The sequence below is a fragment of the Ursus americanus genome, chromosome 8 (genome assembly GCF_024610735.1).
Source record: "Ursus americanus isolate L20-20 chromosome 8, mUrsAme1.1.p, whole genome shotgun sequence".
NCBI lineage: Eukaryota > Metazoa > Chordata > Mammalia > Carnivora > Ursidae > Ursus > Ursus americanus.
Window position 1 is genome coordinate 71,505,482 of NC_142134.1, and position 23,125 is coordinate 71,528,606.

Below are 23,125 nucleotides of genomic sequence, written 5' to 3' on the forward strand. Positions count from 1 at the left end.
CTTTGCCTTTCAAACTTTCTTCTTTACGGTAGCCATAAACCCGTGCTGCTAAAATGTTCCCTCTGAGGAGGGGTTGAAATTCTGATAACAAAAGCCTCTGGGGTAAGGAAAAGAGGGGAGGAGGGGGAGTTGGAGGGAGAAACATTTTGAAGAGACGTGAAAGTAGCCAGGTACCTACTAGCAGTCGTTCAAATGCAAACAAGAATACATACAAATTCCAAAGATTTGAGAAGACAGTAAGAGAAAGGAGGGAGCAATGTACCTAGGTTAACCTGCCCTGCTGTTTTTAATCTTTGGAATCTTGGACAAGTCGGGAACTGCCGACTTGTAAAGGGAATTAGTCCTGAGTTTGCTAGAAAGGAGGACAGCATGGTGTGCGGACCATGCGCTGACAATTGTAAATCTTCTAGTTGCCATCTTGCAAATTCCTTTTTTGAAAACGCTTAGAATCATCTTGGTTTTTGGTGTGTAGATGGTGGAATGAAGACAAGATTTATATGATCCTTGATGTTGCATCTGTATTTTAACATTTCTTCTCCACCTCTGTAAGCAGTTATTAAATACTTGCTGTGTGCAAAGTCTTAACTGTGCATCTCCAGTTGGTAAAGTCTACTGAGCACGGCTGTGTCCTAGGAATTTGGCTAGACACTCAGTATACTTTTTCTATTTCAATGCATCCTCAAGGTCATCGAGAAAGAAAAGAATATTATCCCCATGGCACTAGCATGTGACCAGCCACCTGGGTACATAATGCATGTGTATTTATATGGGGGCTGTGGGTGGGAGGTTGCAGATAAAAAGGACAAGAGAATCCAGTCCCGTTAACTGTCCTAACACATGGCTCCCTGTAACAGTGGAAGTGGGATTTGGCCCTGTTTGTCTGATTCCAAAACCAGTGTTTCTTGCACTACCCCAGGCTGATTCCTCTCTAATCACCTAGTGAGTAAGAAAGTGGAAGAGAGCAGAGACAGCTCATTTTCCAGGGAAGTCTGAGGACCTTTGACATGAGCAGGCAGCAAGATCTGTGTCTCTGATTTCCTAGCCCTGGGAAATAGCAAAAGGCACCGTGTCTGGCATAGGAGATGCCTCCAAGTCCCAGTTGTACCCGTCACACAGTGCCAACACGGCAGCAGATTGCTCACCGAACGATTTCTGGTGGCCTTGTCTCCCTGACCCACAATCTTCACTCATGCACAGGAGCTCAGCCAAGGATTTCCGTGGCCCTGGCCCATCTCCCCCCTTCCTAGCCCTGCCCACCTTTTTCCCTCTGTGCCTCCCCATACTTAAGTTGGTTCTTCTCCCCACACCTGTTTGGGTATATGCTTACCCTTCTTTCCTTCCTTCCACTTGCCTTCCGTCTCCCATCTTTTCTTCCTCTCTTTCTAGATTTTATTCATTATGTATTGAGCACACACTCAATACTCAGGTATGCTCTGTGTTATTTAATTCTTATGGCAAACTAATAATAATAATGAGGCTAAACTACTAGAATAACTACTGTCAATGGCCTGATGTGCATCCATGCAAAGCGCAGCCAGCCAACAGCTATTTGCTAAGTACCCACTACCTCTTCTACGTCGCTCTTGGTTCTGAGACAATAGCCAGGCACAAACAGACACAGTTCCTCCCTTCTTTGAGCTTGTATTCTTGCAGAGGAGCAGGTAACATACCAAAATAACATCACATGAGTAGTGATGATTGTTATGAAGAAAGATTAATTAGGGTATGGGGATAGAGCTTAGCCAGAGGCGAGAGCATTTTCTAGGTGATTCTAGGTGTTCTATACGACCTCCCTATGAGGCTGGCACTACTCTCATCCTCATTTGACAGAAGAGAAACCTGAGGCCAGAGTAATTAAGCCACTTGCTCAAAGTCACACAGCTGCTACGGGACAAGGCTTGGATTCCCACTCCACCAGGTCGGAGTGGCTCCAACTCCATGCTCTGGATCTTGCGGCCCTCTCCTGGGAGGAGGTCAGGCCTGGTGAGGCCCGGGAGAAGCAAGGCCAGAAGAATCCCTGGACCTTTTTATCAGTTCTTAGTAGTGACAGAGGAGAAAGGGGGGAGCCAGAGAGAAGCCAGAGCCATGCCCATCTAGATGCAGGGGCCCTGCCTCCAGGGGCATGTGGTCCAGTACAAGTATGGCGCTCCTTATCTCCTAGAGAGAGGCCATACGTGTCATTTCATCTTGATGAGTAGAGCCACAGTCCTCTCACTGAAAGGAGACAGGCGAGTTTCAGGGAAGGGACTGTCATACAGTGATGGATCAGGATGGGGGTTCTTGATGCTCTTTGGCCCACGAGGAACGTTACCGGTGTGCGTAAGCCCTGGTAACTAGGCTGGCACCAAGGCTCGGGCAAACCAGACCCGTTCCAGAACCTGCAGAATGCCCACAGGCTTCCTTTTCTTGCCTGAGTCCTAAGCTTTTCTGAAAATCTGCACACAGCATGTGAAACTCCAACAGCTGGCGCCCATGCGGTTTTATCAAAATTGGGTGGGTGCGTTTTGGCTGTTAAGTCTTGCTGCCAGAAAGACTATGCAACATTTAATTCACTGTCAGAATGGTTGTTCCTTTTCTTGTAGACACAATCTAAGGGTCAGAGGCACAGCCCCCAGTGGACTTCTGTGGAATGTGAAGCTGACCCTCTTTTACTACTCGTTTCCAAGGATTTTTACTTCCCTGTGAAGTGCCCCTGGAATGCTGACTTGGCGTGCAAATGGAGTCCGTCTCTCTCTCCCTCCTTCCCTCCTCTTTCTTTCTTTCTTTCTTTCTTTCTTTCTTTCTTTCTTTCTTTCTTTCTTTCTTTCTTTTCCTTCCTTCCTTTCTTCCTTCCTTCCTTCCTTCCCTCCTTTCTTCCTTTCTTCACTTCTCTCTCTCTCTTTAAAGAAGCATCCATTTTTTTTGTTGACTTCAAATGTCTATGGATTGTACACACAGATAAAATAAGGGAGATCCCCTTCAAACTAAGTAGTTTCCTCAAATAGGACGCATTTTTTACCTGCAAAACCCAAAATTAACCTTAATCCCAAAATGAATCTTTCCAAATGATTAGTCTCTAATCTTTAATTATCAGGATTATAGCATTCAGATGTGAACACTCCAGATATGGGGCCCTAAAACCTTATTTTGTCCTTCTTGTGGTTTTGATTCTCTGGCCCTAAACTCTGAAAGTGGCTTTGCCTCTGCGTTAGAAACCCGTGTGTGTGCAGAACCAGCTTGAGCTTGGCAGACTGTATCAATAGACATGCCAAGTCCACATTCATCCATGTGCCAAACATCTCTTAAGTAGCTGTTTACATCATGAATGTGCTCTGGTACTGAAATGATCAGGGAATGTTCCCTGCCTTTAGGGAACTGCAGTCACTGAAAGAAAGATGATAAAATGGGTGATTCCAGTGCAGCAGAGTAAGTCGCACGGACTATGTAAAGGGAAGTGTTACGGGGGTGATGACTTTCACTTGTACTTAGCAGAGTCCTACTCTGTGCTCAACACTGAACATGCACGATGGTGTTATGAATACTTGTAGAAGCTCGCTGAACTAGTGACTTGTAATTCCTGTTTTTTTTGTAAGATTTTATTTATTTATTTGACAGAGAGAGACAGCCAGCGAGAGAGGGAACATAAGCAGGGGGAGTGGGAGAGGAAGAAGCAGGCTCCCAGTGGAGAAGCCTGATGTAGGGCTCGATCCCAGAACGCTGGGATCACGCCCTGAGCCGAAGGCAGATGCTTAACGACTGTGCCACCCAGGCGCCCCTATTCCTATTTGATACACGAAGAAACTAGGGTGTAAAAGAGCATAAATCATTTTGTCAAGATCACCCAGTGAGTAAATGGCGTAGTCAGTATGTAAATCCAGAAGTTTCACTGTGACACCCAAATTTGTAATCGCTTGCTCAGCCAGAGGACACGGTGCTGGAGACAAGGTATGAGGAGGCCTAGGACATGGAATGAAGCAGAAGAGGGAAGTCTAGGAGCATGAAGCAGAGGATGCTTCAGGGGCAAAAGTTTTGAGAAGCTCAGCACAGGAATCACTGGGAAGTGGGTGGGATTGAAGTAGAGTCAAAAGAAAGGTGGTGGAGACAGCCCGTTTGTTACTTTAATTCCGCAAACCGTTCCCTTGCCTTCAAAATCCACTCTAAAAGGTCGTATTTTATTAGCTTCTATTTTGGTGACCACTGAACACCTTAGAGGGAGCATCGTGTACAATATCCAGCCCAGAGGGAAGGCCCCGTCCTACCCAAGTCTACGTCTCTCTGCAGGGAGGAAGTCATCTCTTGGCATTCATTGCAAAAGGTTGCCAAGCTCTGCTTTCTATTAAGTTTGGAATCACACACATTTGTCTGTTTCTCTGGCAACATTTGTCTAACTCCATTGAATTGTGCTGATATTAAAACACAAAAATGGAATGACTTGTGGTGTCCCCCTGGGTTTGAGTTTGAGAAGGCCCAATAAATCATATTGAAATAATTTCATAAGAATTCTTGACATTTGGCACCTTTGAAAAATCAAAGAATGGAGTCTTTCTCACTTCTCTTTCCTGGAGCCATTTTTTCCTTTAGCCAAGTGAATGGGTTTGGGGTGAAAAATTCCAAAAACAAAACAAAACATGTGAACCATCTGAAAACATCAAATGTGGATGATTCACCCAGAGTAATAACCACATGAGCTGGATTAACTACTTAATTTCACCATTGACATCTAGATAAAGTTTTGAGGACTTGAGGCCTGCCACTGTCCCTTTGTAAGGGACACACTTTGTGACCTGAATGGCTAAATAAATAAATAAATAAATAAATAAATAAATAAAATATGTATAAAAACTTGACAATATTCAGTGTTGGTGAAGTTGTGAGTAAAACATTTAGTACTATCAGGGCCAACTGGTCATAGCATTTGGAAGGGTGATTGCTGGTAACTAGTTAAATAAAATACATACATACATATATATATATATATATATATATATATATATATATATATATATATATATATATATATATATATATATATATATATATATCTTTTCCCCCTCTCAGCATCTACCCTGTTGGAAAGGGTTGAAAAACAATCCCTGTGTCCCTCACCATGGGAATGTCTAAATAACCTGTGAAAGAGCTGTACTTTGGAATATGATGCAGTGTTTAAAATCAATGAATTAACCTTAAAGCTCAAAAATATATCGTTGAGTGAAAAACAACAGGTTCCATATGGATACATTTATTATGATGACTTCTATGTAAAACAAGACAAAAAGCACTCACACAAAATGATATGTTTTCTTATGGGGACATATATGGAGATAAATGTATAATTTCAAAATCTAGAAGGCTACATAACATACTGATAACAAAGGTAACCTAGGAAGGGGTGAAGTCACTGACACTGGTGGGTACAGGGTGCTCATGGAAACTTCAGACTTATTAGCAATTGTATTAGTAAACCCTAGCAGCTTAGACAAATAAATCTTGAAATTTCAGTGGCTTAACACAATAGAAAAGTGATTTATGCTCCAAAGTCCAAATGGGTTTTCCCAATATGTAGCAGCTGTCTTTCTGATAGCAACTCAGGGACCCAAAGCTCCTCTCGTCTCCTGGTTCTTCCACCCATGAGGTTCCATGGAATCCCTTGCTGAGTCTGCAGCATCTGTCAGAGGTGGGAAAGAGTGTGCCAATTACACAAAGGATGGTTTTACTTGTCATGTCTGGAAGTTGAATTTTCCTTCTTGATGTCTACTTGATTGAAAAAAATGAAAATAATGGAAATGTTCATTGGACACTGGTTACCACTCATCACATGGCAGCACCCAACTATAGGGAGTTTAGAAAGTGAGGGCTGGCTCTATGCCTAGACAAAGATATCAGAGCTAGTGAACAGTGAGTTTCTGCAACAGTAATGTGTTAATTTTTGCATGTGTATTACTTACGTAATTTGAAAATTAATAAAAATCAAATTCAGGCATAAAAATAAACCAATGTTGGTTGATTACCGGAAGAATACTACTTTACCCCACCTTGGCTCCATGTAGCTATGCGGTTTTACTTCCCTGGCTATCGCATTCCTCTGCAGTAAAATGAGGGTGTGGAATCTAATCATGGATAACCTAATTGCATTTATTAAATAATTGTTAGTATTTTGTATTATATTTTTTCCACATATGTTAAGTGCTATTCATAATCACTAATCAGGAGCTAATCAGTATCACCATGAGTTGAGTTCATTCCTACTGAAATCAGAGAAACATGCTAAGCATAGTCTTTGTTTTAATGGTATTTTTGAAATATGGAACTATCTAGAGGTACATTTTAAAATCTTTAGAACCCACTGGAATTAGAAAATGCGACTGGGAATCACCAGACTAAACTTGAGGTCTTCTCTGGCTCTAACGTTCCAATTTTATAGCTAAGATAGTGCCTTATAGAGGACACCACTTGTGTGGATATTTGTTAAAGGAATGAGTGAATCCATAAGTTGAATTTATGCAAAAGTTTATACAAAAATGTATGTGTGTATGTGTGCACAAGAGAGAGCAAGGTTTATACTGAGTAAAACATTATTCAATAATTGAAAAGATATTAATAGATAGCTTTCTAAGGGAAATTAGACCACCAATTCAGCAGTAACTGAGAAGGCATTTGATCAAATTAAACATCCATCAGTATAAAAAAGAAGAAAATCATAAAAACAAAGATTGGAAGAGTAATTTGATTTTCTTTCCATTATAAGTAATATGATCTGATCTCAAATCAGCATATAGCACTTCCCCTAATCCAAGAGGTGTTCCCTAAAAAATTCAGGGAAAAAAAAGAAAATCTGCTACTTGCACCTCATCATTTAATACTTTTTCCTAGAAGTTCTCTTCTAACCATTGCAATAGGATGAGAAAGTAATGATATAAATACACTGGAAAAGAAGAAAGGAACAAAACTCTCCATATTTGGGAATGATAGATTTCTTCACCTAGAAAACTTGCAAAAGTCTTCCAAAAAACTTATTTATAAGAGCATTAAATTAAGCGTCTGTGTTCCAAATAGAAATATAATGAAAAAATTGCATTATCCATTCAGCATAACTAAAATATTTAAGAATTATCTTAACAAGAAATGTCAGCTGTTTGTATATAGAAAACTACAGAATTACTTTGTGGTAAAGATACAGACTTAAATGGATAAACATTTCATATTCCTGTATGGGAAGATTGGGTATTTTAAAGATGCCAACTCTTTCTCAGTAAATCAAATTGAATTTAAATTAACCTCTTTCCAACTTTGGAGTTGGGGAGAAGGAATTTGACAAAATTATCATAAGGTTCATCTTGAAGAATAGAATATTGTTATGAAAATGTTGAAATAAAAAGTATACAGAGGGCAGAAACAAATCCATCAGTTGTAAACTGCATGCTAAAGTTTGGATAACTAAAAGAATATTGTACTGTCACCAGAAAATAGTGAGACTAGTCTCTGTAATGGAGTTCATCCAGACAAGACCGTCTAAGACCGATAAATATATAATATCTGGTCTAGGCAGCAGTCCTCATCATGGGAAATGCGTGATGCTCCCTGACACATGCTATTCCCTTGCCCCCCCACCCCGTGCCTAATTGATGTCTATTCACCCTTTAGTTTAGATCTTACTCTAACACCTTTTTGACCCTGTACCAGCCCATAGGGCCTCAGTAACTAGCGCATGGCCTTATTCTGTGAATCAGTAGAGGATTTCAATTTCATACCCAGAGGACGTTGACTCGTGGTAAGAGGTCCAGCCATAGCTGTGGACGATTCCTGCCCTATGCTATTGTCTGTACCTTGGATAAAGGGATAAAAGAATTTTGCCCACAATGAAAGACACACATCTGAGAGAAATACCCTGTGGTATGGCTGACAGAATTAGAACACAATATTACCTGAATATGCCAAAGTACTTGCTGAATTAAATGAGATGAAACGAGGCATACTTACCTGTAAGTTTCTACAACTTGATCAGAAGTTCCCTAACAGCAAGATCGGGTCTACCGTGGTCATCATTATTTCTCTAACATCTAGCGCAAGGTGGTCCACTAAAGTGTTAGTCCAGTTATTAAAATGTTTGAGAGGTAGAAAATCGAAGTAAAAACACCTATTAGATTTCTAGGAGGATCAAATATATTTTATGGAGTTTTGGGATTTTGTTGGCAGATGAATAATACATTTAAGAAGAATAGAATACGGGGTGCCTGCATGGTTCAGCGGGTTAAGCCTCTGACTTTAGCTCATGTCATGATCTCAGGGTCCTGGGATTGAGCCCTGTGAGGGGCTCCCAGCTCAGCGGCAGAGCCAGCTTGTCCCCTTCCCTCTGTCTTTCCCCCCTGCTCATGCTGATGGACTCTCGTTCTATCTCTCAAATAAATACATAAAGTATTTTTTTTAAAGAAGAGTAGAATATGTTCATCGGATCTTATCCTTGGCTAAAATTTTCCAGTGAGATCTCGTTGCACTAAGAATAAATTGCAAGCCATTTGCTATGGCCTAGAAAGCTCCACATAATCTGGTCCTGCCTCTTTTTTTTCCTGAGCTCATCTGTTATCTCATTCTCCTGACTGTGCACCTGCCACACTGCCTTCTTTCTGATACTAGGACACACCAAGCTCATTCAACCGAAACTCATTCCTGTCCTAGGGCTTTTGCTCTTGCTGGTGCCTGGGCCTGGACCATTTTGTTCCCTGATCTTCACATGTCCTTGTGCAGTCAGGGATCAGCTCCATTACCACCTCCTCACTGCAGCCTTCCAGGCCAACCCGTCTAAACCAGCTTGCCCTCCCTCACCACCAAGTTTATTCTGCTGCTTCACTCACCTGCTGTTAGTGTCCAGTCCCTAGAACAATGTCTGGCCCATAGTTGGTACTTAATAAGCATCTGTTAAATAATGAATCTTTGAAAGAGTAAGAGAGGTAAGATACTTAAATCAAATAGCTTTGGTTAAGAAAAGAAGTAAAAGGTGTTGGCATTAAAGGTATGTTAATAAAAGATTTCAAATGTCAACTTATGAAAGTAAAGTTATTTGACCTGCTTTCCCTTCAAGACAAAGGAACCTCCATCACCCCCCATTTAATTTCAAGCCTGTTTTATTTCCTTTGTTTTGGCTTTTATAATGGTTATTTACTATAAATGAAATCACCAGTATTGTTTATCATCTCCATTTACATGTTAGCATAATGAATTCACTGATTTCTGAATACACGTAAGTTTAAGTTTAATGAATCTTTGTGTTTATTATTTATCTCAGTAGTTGAATTTCCATGTGGATTTCTGAAGTACTGCAGCCTTAGAACAACTAGATAAAACTATGCAGATTCAGACAAGCAATGTATCCTTATCATATTTACAAAAAATGTTTTTAAAACTATAGTAATTGATGATTTTATTATAATTAACTTTGCCTAATTAAAAACACAAATGTGTAGTTGTATGGTTTTCTGTTTCCAATGAGGAGAAAAATCATTAGTTAAGTAATTGCCAAGTGTTAAGTGGTACTAATAGTAATACATCTTCTTATTCCACAATTTAATTATGGTTCTCAACCCTTTTCATTTTTTTGAAGTGAATTGTCTTTGAAAGATAGAAATTACAGGCATTTAGAATAGTAGATGATCGCCCCAAATCAAAAAGTCATAGCATTAGACAGTATTTTCTCAAAGGACTTGGAGAACTTCAGAGCACTTAAGATCTGCACATTAGAAGTGCAGTCTGGCAAGGGTATTTATACCTAATAAGCTGTCAGAGAATTAGAGTCTCAAGATAAGGAGCAATTGCTATGTTGATTTGCATAGAAGTGTTCAAGTATGTCTGTTTCACCACAGTCTCACTAGGTTTTTGTTTTAATGTTTTCATTATTATTTTATTTTATACTTTGATTACTATTTTGAACATTTCCCCATATGATTATTTTCTACTGCTAATCTCTTTCATGTGAACTACCTATATACATTCTTAAGAGTTTAAGAAAAGCGTTTCACAATGATTAATAGAGATGAAATGCTCAAAACAACAGATGCATAGTAGTTTATATCTTCTCAATGATTAAAGAGTTCTCAGTATGTACCATTTGGCTTCTAAATGGTGGGAAATCAGCTAATATCTACAAGTATCATGTAGCTATCCTAATATCCACAAGTAACACCTACGAGAAAAGATGGGAGTTAGATACTGCTCTCCAGCACCACCAGCCTACCAACCCCAATAGCAAGAGCTTCTGGAAAATGGGGGTTGATGGTGGGGAACAAAACAGAACAACGAAAGCCTCCCAAGGAAGTGGAATTCAGAGCTTAATATCTAAATTAGCTATGAGTAAATTTTTAGCCATCTCTAAATGCTTACCTACAATGTAGAGTATTATTTAGACATTCTTTATACACATTTCAGGCTCCTGAATAATTCAATCTGTCATTTTCTTGTCTTTTATAAGTCTATAGATAAATAATATATGTTGTATTGAACTTCCTTATATTTCACTCAGAGAAAATCTTGTGCTTTCATGTTCACCATGTACTTCTTCTCAGCTTTTGGAACTTTGACCTAACTGTGTAAGAAAAGTGGAACTTCCTTTATAATCTACTATAGTCTTAATCTCTGTTCAAGAATGTTTGAAGATGTAATCCTTTTCATGGGAGCACAATGTAGAGTTAGGTATATCAATACTTAAATTGTTTTTAATTCCAAGGATTAAAGTATAAACGTAAAATGTAGGTGTGGCGTATGCATATGACAGTATAAAATTTGAATAGGTTCAGAGTTGGTGTGTCTGCTGAGTTAGGGGACCCATATCTAACTCTGAAGAATTCACTGATTCAAAGTCATGTCTATTAGGCTGTGCAGTACAGTTGCATGATTTACTAAATTAAAAGGACATTTTAATCTTCTCAGTGCTTCAAAAATAATAAAATTGTACATTGAAATCAGGATTCAGAGAGAAACTGGCAAAGAGTTCAAAATCACAAATTCGTTTTTTTAATCTATTATCACATTGTATTATAGATGCTTACCTATTTGTTAACTTTCTTGTTAGAACTGAGTGAAAGACAGAGACAAAAATCTATTTTTCTGTTTCCAGCACCTACCAAGGAGCTTTATGCCTACTCTGGCTCCGTGAATGTTTATAGAAGAAATCAATGAATGAGTTATAGAGTGATTTCCTCAAGCACATGTGATTTTTTTTCTGGTTATTTGTCCCCTTCACTGCACATTATTTATATATTGCTTGTTGTGTGTGTGTTAGATTTTATATATACTCCCTTGTAGAACAAAAACTCTTTGGCAAAGATCACCTCTGTGGAATAATCGCGCCCAAAGATGTCCAGTCCTAGTACTTGGCACATGTGAATATGTTACCTTGTGACGGTAGATTATCCTGGATTATTTGGGTGGGTCTAATGCAATCACAAGGGTTCTGAAAAGTGGAAGAGGGAAGCAGACGAGGAAGACTCCAACCGCTATTGCTGGCTTGGCTAATGTAGGGAGGGGACATGGCCAAGGAAAGCAGCCAGCCTCTAGATGATGGAAAAAGCAAGAAAACAGATTCTCCCCTATAGCCTTTGGAAAGGAACACAGCCCTACTGACACCTTGATTTTAGCTCAGCAAGACCCATGTCAGATTGTCAGGAACTATGAGATAATCGATAAAGAGAGTTTAAGCCATTAAGTTTGTAGTAATTTGTTAGAGCAGGAATAGAAGCTGAATACAGTCTCTGACACACCTTTTGTATCCCCTTCAGCTACTGACACAGGATGTGACACAAAAAGACTCAGCTATCTCTTATAGTTAATTTTTCTCATCACTTCCTTTTTCTTTTACATTAGCGTTTGTTACCCCATTCCGTGCTGGAGTGGGACAGCATTAATCAGGATTCGTCTGTTCTCAAATGACAGAAAGCTAACACAAACCCGCTTAAGCAAAAGAAGCGGGACCTCCAAGGGATGGAACTGGGTTTCAGTCCTAACTCTAATGAGGTCCCAAATCAGTCCACAAAGATTTCCTGTCTCTCTATTCTGCTTTCCTCTCTATGCAAGCTTCTGTGTTTCTATGATTCACATTTTCAGTGGCAAGATTGCCCTCTTTGTCTTTCAGGAAGGGATTCTAAGTTGACCATCTTTGTAGTTTAGGAGGTTGAAAGGTGCTACGATTATCCACTGTTACATTAAAAACTTGTTGGCTAAAAGTACAAATATTTATTTTATTTACTCATGGTTCTGCAATTTGGACAAAGCTATGGGGGACGGCTCATATCCACTTCACGTGACATCAGCCTGAGGCAGCTAATTGGAGCTCAAAGATTCCCTTCCAAGATGGCCTCACTCATGCAAGTTGGTGCTGGCTGTTTGCTGGTAGCTCAACTGGGGTTGTCAGCTGGAAGACTCGGTTCTTCATGTGACTGCTCCAAATGGTTGGGCTTCTCACAGTAGGGCAGTCTTAGAGTAGTTGAACTTCGTACATGGCCACTGACTTCCTACCCAGGTGCAAAGTAGAAGCTTCTCTAGAGGCCTCTTTAAGATTTAGCCCAAAACTGATACAAGGGCACATGCCTCCTTCTATTGGTTAAAGCGGACCACAGAGCCCAGTCCAGATTTGAGGAGAGGAGACTACGTCCACAAAGATGTGAATGCCATTGTCGTGGTTCAGTGGGGCCACAGTAGCAGTCTACCACAGTGGATAATGGAGCTTTGTGAGTGATGGTCCACACGAGACCATGCAGGAAATAAATCGTGAGGGCTATCCCACAAAGAAAAGGGGCTGAACACAAACCTCAGGTATCCCTAACAATCGGTTTCAGGAGTGCTAGAAAGTACTAAATAAAGGAAAGCTGCGTTCCCCTCTAAGTATATTTACTATACAGTTTGTACATTTTCTGGAGTTGGAGAGGTAATTAAAAATTGAGGTTTAAAGTTAAGAAGCTGCAACCTTGTTCCCTATTCGATTTTTTTATTCTGTGAATGAAAATGATGATAATATAGCAGATACTACTACGAAGGAATTAAATGGCACAGGACTCATGACGAATAAACTACGATGTGGCTAATCCAGTGGTGTTTATTTGCAGTAACCTTTTTAATGTGACAATTCCTTGGATATTGTAGTGAAATATTTTCACCCTACATCTACATTTTTATGGTTTGTGTTTATTCTTCACAGTACAGATCCCAAAATGTCAAATTGTTAGAGCTGTTTTATGGAAATTAGTTTTAGGTTAGACTATTTGAAATGCATTAAATTAATTTTATCTGTTTAGCAAAGTACAATAAGGTTTTTCGCATTAACAAAGTTTTCTTTATAATATCAGCTGTGTGTGTTTAATGACATGGTGGACTCAAACCACTCTTGTTTGAATTTTATATTTAGCAAGTGAACATACGCTGTTGGGGATTAAGCAGTATTTGGAAAATGTATGTGTGAGGATTATTTAGAATGGAATTGCCAAAAATCCTGGAATATTTAATACACACTTGTTGATTGATTTTACTGCAATAAATATGAAGCAATAACAACTATATAAATTATTCAGAGACTAGTCATCCACAGCAGGATTCTTTAGAGATTACTTCAGAAAACAGTTTGGCAGGATATTCTTTTTATAGTTGTTTTTTTTCCCCCCAAATCCATGTACAAAAGAGATATAGATCCATATGGAATGGATTAACATTGATTCTTTTAAAATGAAATTAAACATTTTAAAACATTCAAGTGAAGATTGTATGATCTTTCCTACTAAAGCTCTCTTTGGTAATTTATTTATCTTAAATATTATTTTTGTCTTTCAGGAGGCATTATATAGCGAATGTAAGAGATTTATTAAAAACCTTGGATCGCTTGAGAGTGCTTTAGTACTTTGCCTCAAAATCTGCACATAGGCAAAATTCCTGATATTATGAGTTGGGATTTTCAGTTTAAGAGGATTTAAAATCTCTGCTGAAGCAAGGGCTTGTTAGGTGTTTCTAAGCATCATATATCAGAGTGACCCAGCTACTTACCAGTCGTTCAAACTAAAATGGGGCAGGACAGGACACATGGAATCATAGAGACCTATTTAGACCAAGTAGAAGGTACCAAGTTCTCTTAAAATTGGCCTTTTTCTTTTTCTAGAAAGATAACCAGCTCCAGAAGCAGATAGAATAATCAGTATTTACATAGGTATGGACCTCTTTGTATATGCAGATCCAAGTTACTTTTTAAAGATTCTCAATCCTTAAAGCAGTTGGAGACATAGTGTTGGAAAGAGTAAATGTTTGCAGATTTGGAATGAGAGACCCCAATTATCTACTTTTAAGTCATGTGACTTTGATAGAGTCCCAATGACCTCTTTTTGTTTTTGTTTTTTTTGCATAATAATCCTTTTGGTTTCCAGTTCCCCACTATCTTGAGGTTGTTCTGAAGATCCAGTGAAAGAATGCCAAAATACTTTACATACTGCAAAGCATTACATTATTAAAATTCACATTATGACTACTATTACTAATAAAACATGATCAGATGACTGGCCTATAAACAATTCACTGAAAAATTCAAGTCGATTGGATGTGTTTTATTTTTTTTTAAATATGTTCATTTAGAGGATACTTATGAGACCCAAAGTAGTCAATGCTTTTGTTCCTGTTATTTTTAAAGCACTAACCCTTACATTATTGACTTTCAATGGACACAAATCTGGAGGGATGAATGGACAAATTTTTTCTGAGCAGTTGGGGATTTTATTTCACTAACTGCAACCCAGAAGGAAGGGTCATGGCTGTTTATAAAAGAAAGAAATTTACTTCCTGGTATGATTGGTTTCTTGAGATGATTTGTATCCAGTTGGAGTTCTGGCAATGGTGTGGGGTGCAAGGGGCCATTGGATATTTTTGTTAATGGTTTATTTCTCTGTGTTTCTCTCCCAGCTATCGGCAGGACCCTTATCCCTCGTTACTTTAGCACTGTGTTTGAAGGAGGGGTGACCGACCTGTATTACATCCTCAAACACTCAAAAGAGTCATACCACAACTCATCCATCACAGTGGACTGCGACCAGTGTGCTATGGTCACCCAGCATGGGAAGCCCATGTTTACCAAGGTACAGAACATACTCAGCAACACGGCTTGTTCTTCTGTGGGTGTACTGAAGGATAATAATTATGCTTTTCTTCCCGAACTTTGAGCTGATTTCTCACATCTCAGACACTCTCAGCTCTATGACATAATCTCTTTTGTCTGTGACGTGGCTAGACTCTTGGTGAACACTGTTCTAAGATGTGTGCATGTAATACAGAGTGAATATGAGAGAGCCTCGAAACTAAGAGAGACAGGGTTTTGGCTGCCTGTTAAACTCAGGTTTCTAAATTAGAATTTTGACTGTTAAACAAAGAATCTTCTACAGCGAAAAGAACATTCTCCCATTGTTGTGTGGTCAGCAGTTGTGTTTTGTTTCTAAAATTAAATACTTTTTAAAGCTAAATTTAAATGTTAACAAATGGGGAGAAAAAGCAACTAATTACAAGTCAACTAGTTGTAACCTTTAAGGAACATAAAAACATAAAAATATAAATGGACTAGGGAATTCAGAGTTTAAAGTTTGTTTCCCGAAATTCTGAGAAGTTCTGTGGTTGGTCAGTCATCAAGTGAGCGCAGTAGAGTCAAAAGTTGGTTGTGAGAAAGTGGGTGGAGGACTGGGTAACATGATCTATGAGGCACAATTCAAGGCCCTATGAAGGATGTGAAGTGAAAGAGAATGTCTTCTGTAAGTTCTCCACCTATGACCCTTCCCATCCACAGACAATCAACTTGTGGAATATTCCCTCTGGGCAAAGACCTTTCTAGAACACTACAGACAACCCCTTTATGTCCTCTCTCAAGTAGCAAAATTAGTAAGAACAAATATTTAGCCAGAGAATCTGACAAACAGAAGGTTATGTTAATGAAGACTAGTTATTGCATTTTGACGAAGACTCAACGTGAAACTAATCTGTAATATTAATGACAGCAGCTATCTCTTCTAGTTGAAAACACACCTGACAATCCTCCCTTCATAGCTGAGAAGTTGAGTTATCAGGGTTAATTGCAAAAGCCCCAATTACAAGACGGAAGATGTGTTTGTTACTCGTGCACAGTATTGCCAAAAGAATAAAAATAAAATTTTTATCATTGAAAGTATCTGCTGATGTTGCTGGTACAACTCCATCTTCCCAGTTGCTCACAATGATGTAAAAAACCAAAGGCTAAGGAAACGGTGGTAAAATACAAAAGCAGATCATCCAATGCCATTGATTTCGGGGTATCTTGATTTCGTCAATAGACATTTTAAATGTGGGGCAGAAGTTGGGTTTTTATCTTTCTTCCTTTTTAACAGTTGAACAGAAAGAGAGATTGCCAATCAGAAACAAAGAATATTCCCACTGTATGCAGAAGTCCGTGCTGGGAGGAGTTTTGTTACGTGGAAAGGGATGATCACCTGGATGATGGTGTAATCTGCCAATGTCTCACTTCATTTTGGAGATGTAAAATATTTACATAATCTTGTATCTCAGATGGATAACACAACCTATTTCAAATGTTAGGAAGTCAGAGCCCCACAGAGAAAAGCTTTCTCTGCCAGCTCATTATTGTTTTTTTGTTTTGTTTTGTTTTTGTCTAGAGTTAGCATTATGTTTAGGTAATCAAGAAAAACATGCCAATTCCTTCTGGTTTAAGGGGAAAAAGAAATCCATGAGAATTAAATAAAATGGCTGTAATGAAGAAGCTACTTCCAAAGCCTATAGCCACTGAAAATAAAAATGCTTTTTGTGGCATCCCTTTTATAAAAGAAAAAATATTTTGTATGAACACAATATAATAATTTATAATAAATTTTATAATAATCCATAATTTTAAAATAACATGTGCAACATTTTAAATACATGTAAAATATATAATAAAAAGTAGTCCTTTTTATTTTCTCAATTTCTTTCATGCCAGGCCAAAGCTTTTTCATAAATGAGCGTAGTCAGCTGCTCCGAAGGTAAAATGCTATATATTCAGGATAGGTTTTAAATTTTTTAAAAATCCCATTCTTCTGATGAATCGATAAAGTGCCTTTTTTCACTCAAATCAAGAAGCGAAGGTTTCCCTCTGTTGCAATTTTTCCTCACCCAGGAATGCTTCCGTCTCCGATGGCCACGGGAAAGACCAGAGCAGCCTCCTCCTGAACTCAGCTCTTTCGGCCCCAAACTTCCAATTATTCAGTTCACCTCTCACTCTACTCCAAGGCAATACATTTCCCAACTCTCCTAATAAATATTTCCATACTGTGATGAAAAATATCAGTTTCTGGGAAATGCAGCTTAGCTATGTGGACTTAGTCCAGATGCTAATTGTGCACATTTATTTTTAGAAAATTCTAAAGCATTCATTTTTTTCTTTTTACTTTTTTTTTCTTTTTTTTTTTTCCCTCCTTGGTGATTATTATACTACCCAAAGAATCCTTCCAGTTTTTCTTTTGTTCTGATATTAATTAAAAACAACCCATCTTCATGTAATAAAATAATGTGTTTAGTATAAAACAGTGAGCTCATGACCTTTCAGTATCACAAAGAAAAATATAGTCTGGAAGCTCCTGCTTTATTTTTAAAGGGGAGCCCGCTGTACATGGAATTACTCTAGCACATTATGTCCAGGCATATATCACATTGTTCTAATTTAGACTATCAATACACTCTAATTCCCCAAATAGCATTTGACCCAGTGGTTCTGAGTTGCTTTTATGAAAATTTGGTCAACTGGTGAATCAAAAATCAGCCGCAGTCCTAATCAACAGTAATATTTAATATTCCTCAGGAGTATAGTGCACATTTTGCAATTTCCTGATCCTAGGAACATTATAGATTATGGATAAATATGTAATTAGAGTTTTAAAAACACACATTATGAAGCCTTTCTTTTCTGTATTCAATTTCGAATCAAATTGAAAACAAGGCTTAATAATCTGAAGAGCAATCACCAAGGTTTTCAGAATCAAAGACCCTTGAATTATATCTGAGGGTGTGAATACTGGCAGATGCGGAGAGGAGCCCTCTCTGGGGTACACATCGGGCTACTTTTAGATTTTACAAACTAATAGTAATAGTGACAGCCGTTACCAAACACCCATAGCTTTATGTTTTCTCTGATCTTGATGATTTATTATGCAATTATTTATCACTATCGAATAGTACCCTGGAAGTGCCCCCGCCACTTTCCCTTTACGAAGACTCAGTCATGTCTTTGCCATCATTCCTGTCTTAGCCTGTCTACAACATTGTAGTCCCGCATGTATCCATTTCTACCCTTATCCCGATGCCAGTCCAATTAGTATAATATCAATGATCATATTGCTCTAATATATGTATCCATATGCATTTACATATGCATTTACATATGCATTTACATATGCAGCATCTCCACATAAAATACGGTGAGCTTTATGCAATTGTGAATCTGCAGTATTTCATGCATAAAGACCCAGAAAACTAAGTAAACACTTCTACCTAAAAAGCACATTTTCTTTCGTAGCAGCTCTATGAAAATCATTTGTATTGTACAACGGCATGGTCAACATTGCTTTACAATTAGTCAAAGAAAGAAAAGGGTTAAAAAGCTACCGGTTAGTTTGAGAAATGTTCTTTTTTAGTTCCCTTGTTCCTGGCCTAGTCTCAAGCTAGCACGTGATCCACTGAATGCCTGCCAGCCTCTTTCTTGTTGATCCTCCGGAGACCATCTGTGCTGGGGGCATTGATTAGAGTGTGTCTGCTGGGATTACATCTTTTCTGTTGCCATGCCAACTAATCAGCTGATTTTGGTTACCACAGAAACAAAATGTCAGAGCTCACAGTACGGTAACATGAATTCAGCACAACAGAAAATGTTTTCTTAATTGGGGACCCTTTTGATTTTGGATTCCAAGTGAAAGGCAGCTTTAAAAAAAAAGGCCAACTTTAGATAAAAGCTACATTAATTGTATTGATTAAGAGGAATGCACAGACTTTTTCTGAACAGAGAAAATATTAATTCTCCTTTATAAGCTATGTCTGTTTTTTACCATTTCCAGACAAGGAATATATATATTTTTTTTTCTTAGGCACCTCTATTCCATTTGCTGATTGTTGCATGTAAAATAAATCACAAAGCCTTCAGTTTCCTTTAACTTCCATAATGGGGGCAGGAGGCAGGGAGGCCAAACAGGGCTCGGGAGAAGGCCATGGGTAAAACTACCTTGGGGGAGACCAAGAGTGACCAAATTTTCCTCCATCCTTCTGTTCAAGGAAGTCATTTAATTTTCCTTAAAGAAAACACCCAACACAGTCAACTCAGATTCAGTTTTAAGGATTCCTCTCATGCACGTGATATGCTCTGGGTAAAGCTGATTTCTTGGTTTGGGCTGACAAAGGAGGAGCCCAAGGCTTGTTGCAGTTTTCCCTTTTGTAGGCCCATGACAGTTTGAAGGCAAGAGGGGTCCTCAACTGGTTTGCTCTGTCATGATGAACAGAGAATATGATTTAACTCGACCTTACAGATCCTCCAGTTGAGTAACTCATCAGAAGGACTCCATCTAGGCCTTCTCATTATGAAATTCTATTCCAGTAGAAGTAAACCAGAACCTCCATCTGCCCTGGGTTTGTGGTTCATAAACACAAAACAAATAGATTAGATAAGAAAAAAGCATGACGTTTAACTGGGCTAATATTTGTTTAAACATCTAATAATCTCCCTTCTTTAAAAAAAAAAAAAAAGGATTATAGCATCCAAATATCCCTGTCCTCTACTGTCAAGACATTTCAACTGTCACTGGCTGACTGCAGTCACCTCCCTTTTGTGAAAGCTTTCACCGCAAGTGGCATCTGTCATACTAACACCCCCGGGGGGAATTGTGTGCCTTAATCTCCGTGCAACCCTTTTGAAAACCTTGGTGAATTAATTCCAATGCTAAGGATGTTCTACAGGAGTGGTCTGGGGACACGAAAGTCTTCCCCCATTTCAGAGAGCATAGCACTCATGGCTAAGACGCCAGCAAGGAAGCTCTGAGGACCATTCAGTTGAGGGGGTTTGGGGCAAGGTGTCTAAATGCCTGAAATTATCCATGGATTCTGCTGGTGGGGTCTGAGTTGGAGGTCTTCACCCAGATTATCAATAGTTATCCTACAGTGTTTCTGAGACCTGTGAAAAAAAGGGAATTGTGGACGTTAATAACATCTTTCTTACGTAGTACACTGGCAACACACGTTACTAACGCTCCTTGTACTGGTATTTGGCTTGTTTAAAGAAAATATTACTGGGACACCTACATGGCTCAGTCAGTTAAGCCATGATTTCGGCTCAAGTCATGATTTCAGGGTCTTGTGATCGAGCCCGCACCCTGGGCTCCATGCTGGGAGTGGAGCCTGCTTAAGATTCTCTCTGCCTCTCCTTCTCTGTCCCTCCCCCTCCCCCTCTCAGATGTTTTCTCTCTCTCTCTAAAAAAATTTTTTTTAAAAGAAAAAATAATAAAGAAAATACTACCTTAAATCAGAGTAAATAGCAAGCACCTAACTACTGCCTAGGACATAGTTGGAACTCAATAAATGGTGGCCTTCCGTATTAAATTCCCAAAGAGAGAAATGGTTATTAATATCTCATAAAAGGTTGAAATAAATTGCTGATTATCTTCATGGACTATAGTTTTAGTCCCCTATTGAGTTAATTGTTATTTATGATTTTTAAAACTTGTGTGGTGCATTGATCTCCAAAACTGCATATATTGTTTTTAGCATAGGAAACCTTTATCCAAAAAAGCTTGATCAGAAGTCCCATACAGTGAAACGATGAAACTGAAGCTGCTCTGGTTGAATGGAGAAAACGGGTGGAGATCACATGGTCCAGCTGGAGGCCGGGCTCTTCCCAGCAGAGGCCCTGAGACACCTCCCTGGATGTCTAGGTCTCAGAGAGCACGTTAGGACAACCACTAGTCTGCGGTATCTTTAAAGCTACCATTTACTGCCATCCTACTATGTGCCACGTACAATACCAGGCAATCTACACGCACAGTATCATTCATATATTTCCCCAGGAACCCTGTGGAAGGTTAGTATTATCCTCATTTTGCAGATGAGGAAAGTGGAACCTAGGGAATTTATTTGGTTTTCTCCAAGTCCCCAAATAAGTAAAAAGTAGAGTTAGGATGTGCATCTAGTACTTTCTGATGTCAAAGCCTCTGTCTGCTCTAAAGCAAACACGAACTGAATAATCACTTGTAACTATTAAACTGGACCAATATGCAACCACTACTTCTGATTTTTTAGTTGAAATAGGATCAGTGGTGTCCGTTTGCCTCACATTTTCTCCCATTTCCAAGTCATTACCAGTGGAATAAAATAGGTAAATTAAATAGGAACTACATGCTGAAAATGTCTGACTATCAAAAGAAGAAAAAAATGATCACCCTGTCAAGGAAGAGAGCCTCACCAATTCTGTTTCATTAATAATACATATTTTTCTTAGAAAGATATCGCCTCTTCCCCCAAAGCCTGGCCTTTTATAAAAGCAAGCAGAATTTGTCACTGCCGATAAGATGTGATTGAAGGAAGACACTCTAAGCATGCCTCTATTTTCCACATGCCAATACCTGATCCCGAGGGCGTTGGGTTACAACATTGTCCCCCTGGAATTTGTCCCTGAAAATGAAAACTTCCTCTGGTTGGGTACCCCTGTAGTAAGTCACACTCAAGCATGAATTATTTTATGAGGTGCTTTCTCCCAGCGTAGGGCAACCACGATTAGAACAAGATTTCGAGCTCCGATGGCGGAAGGATGATAGAAACAGAGAAAAAAGGAGGTGGGAGAATGTGATTTTTGCGGGGACACACCATGTGCCGGGAGCTTTTGACATAATACTGCAATAATACAGGTTTTGTTCCCACATTTGCAAATGAAGAAACCGAGGCTCACGGAGTTTTGGCAGCAACCAGTCCAAGTCACTAGGAGCCCATGGCCAGGAGGCAGCTGTGTGCTCTTTCGAACCCGCGGATTCTGGAGCTCACGCTTGTCTCAGTATGCTGTGCATAAAGCACTTGTGTCACAGCCTTGCCAAGACCCCACACTGCCCAAGGACAGTCAGGGAGACCGCGCTGAGCAGCCGATGTGTGAGTTACACACATGTGGCCCTCCCACCGTGCACAGCCAATGAGTGTGTTGTTTGTCGCTTCCAGGTGTGTACAGAAGGCAGACTGATCGTGGAGTTCACCTTTGACGATCTCATGAGAATAAAAACGTGGCACTTTACCATCAGACAATACAGAGAGTTAGTCCCAAGGAGCATTCTAGCCATGCACGTAAGTAATTTCAGCACTATTTTACTCTCTCCCCACCCCCACCCCATTTACTCAAGGAGGAAAAGTCCAGCTCTCTCTCTCTGTGAAAGAATGCCAGCAGTAGACACGGGTTGAGTAATGAACTCTCAATTTTGAGTTTTCCCCTCAACTATTTTATTCCACAGGCCCTTTTCCCTCGCCTTTTTTCCTGAGTTTGGTGCATTGTGAGATCCTTTTTTTCTTTTTTTTTTGATATTTTATTATTTTAAACTCCAAACTGAGGTTACCTCATTAAACAGGTTGTACTTTCCTTAAATTCCACTGAGTCATTATCAAGTACTGCTCTGCCTGGGCTATTAAACCTCTTATGTATAACTGGGGAAGGAAATAAAGCAAGAAGTAAGGAAAACAGTTTACAGTTTTGATTAGAACCATCTGACAAGATGTGGGGCTCACGTACCTCAGATCTGTGTCTATATCATTCCTAACCGAGATGTTGGAATGAAATGGGCGATTTGGGGTTCGCTCCTTTTCACTTGACCATAAATCACATCGCATTTATTGAGCACCAACTGGGTGCATGGCTGGATCTGATGCCATTCTGGAGATACGTTTTAGAGGTAAGACTTGGTAGGAGCTCGCTGAGTGCAGTCCCCGAGGAAGGCGTCAAAGGCGTTGACTTAAATAAATCCCTTTTCCATAATGCATGATGCAGCAGTTTCTGCGAAGAAGCTTTGGAGCAAAATCAGACTTTATGAGCCTGATTTTTAAGACCCTGTACAATCAAAAGAGAATACAATAAGAGTAGCTGGTATTTACTGGGTGTTTGCTATGC

At 39.3% G+C, this 23,125-nt stretch overlaps 1 protein-coding gene across 10 annotated transcripts in view; it reads left to right on the forward strand.

Moving 5' to 3' along the window:
• Nucleotides 1-23,125, forward strand: part of LDB2 (LIM domain binding 2) — a 369,882-nt gene that overhangs the window by 269,310 nt on the left and 77,447 nt on the right. For all 10 annotated transcript variants that reach the window (XM_045771474.2, XM_087864259.1, XM_087864258.1 and 7 more), the window contains exons 3-4: nucleotides 14,899-15,071; nucleotides 22,189-22,311. In XM_045771474.2, the coding sequence (XP_045627430.1) occupies nucleotides 14,899-15,071; nucleotides 22,189-22,311 (296 nt within the window). The remainder of the gene's footprint in view (nucleotides 1-14,898; nucleotides 15,072-22,188; nucleotides 22,312-23,125) is intronic.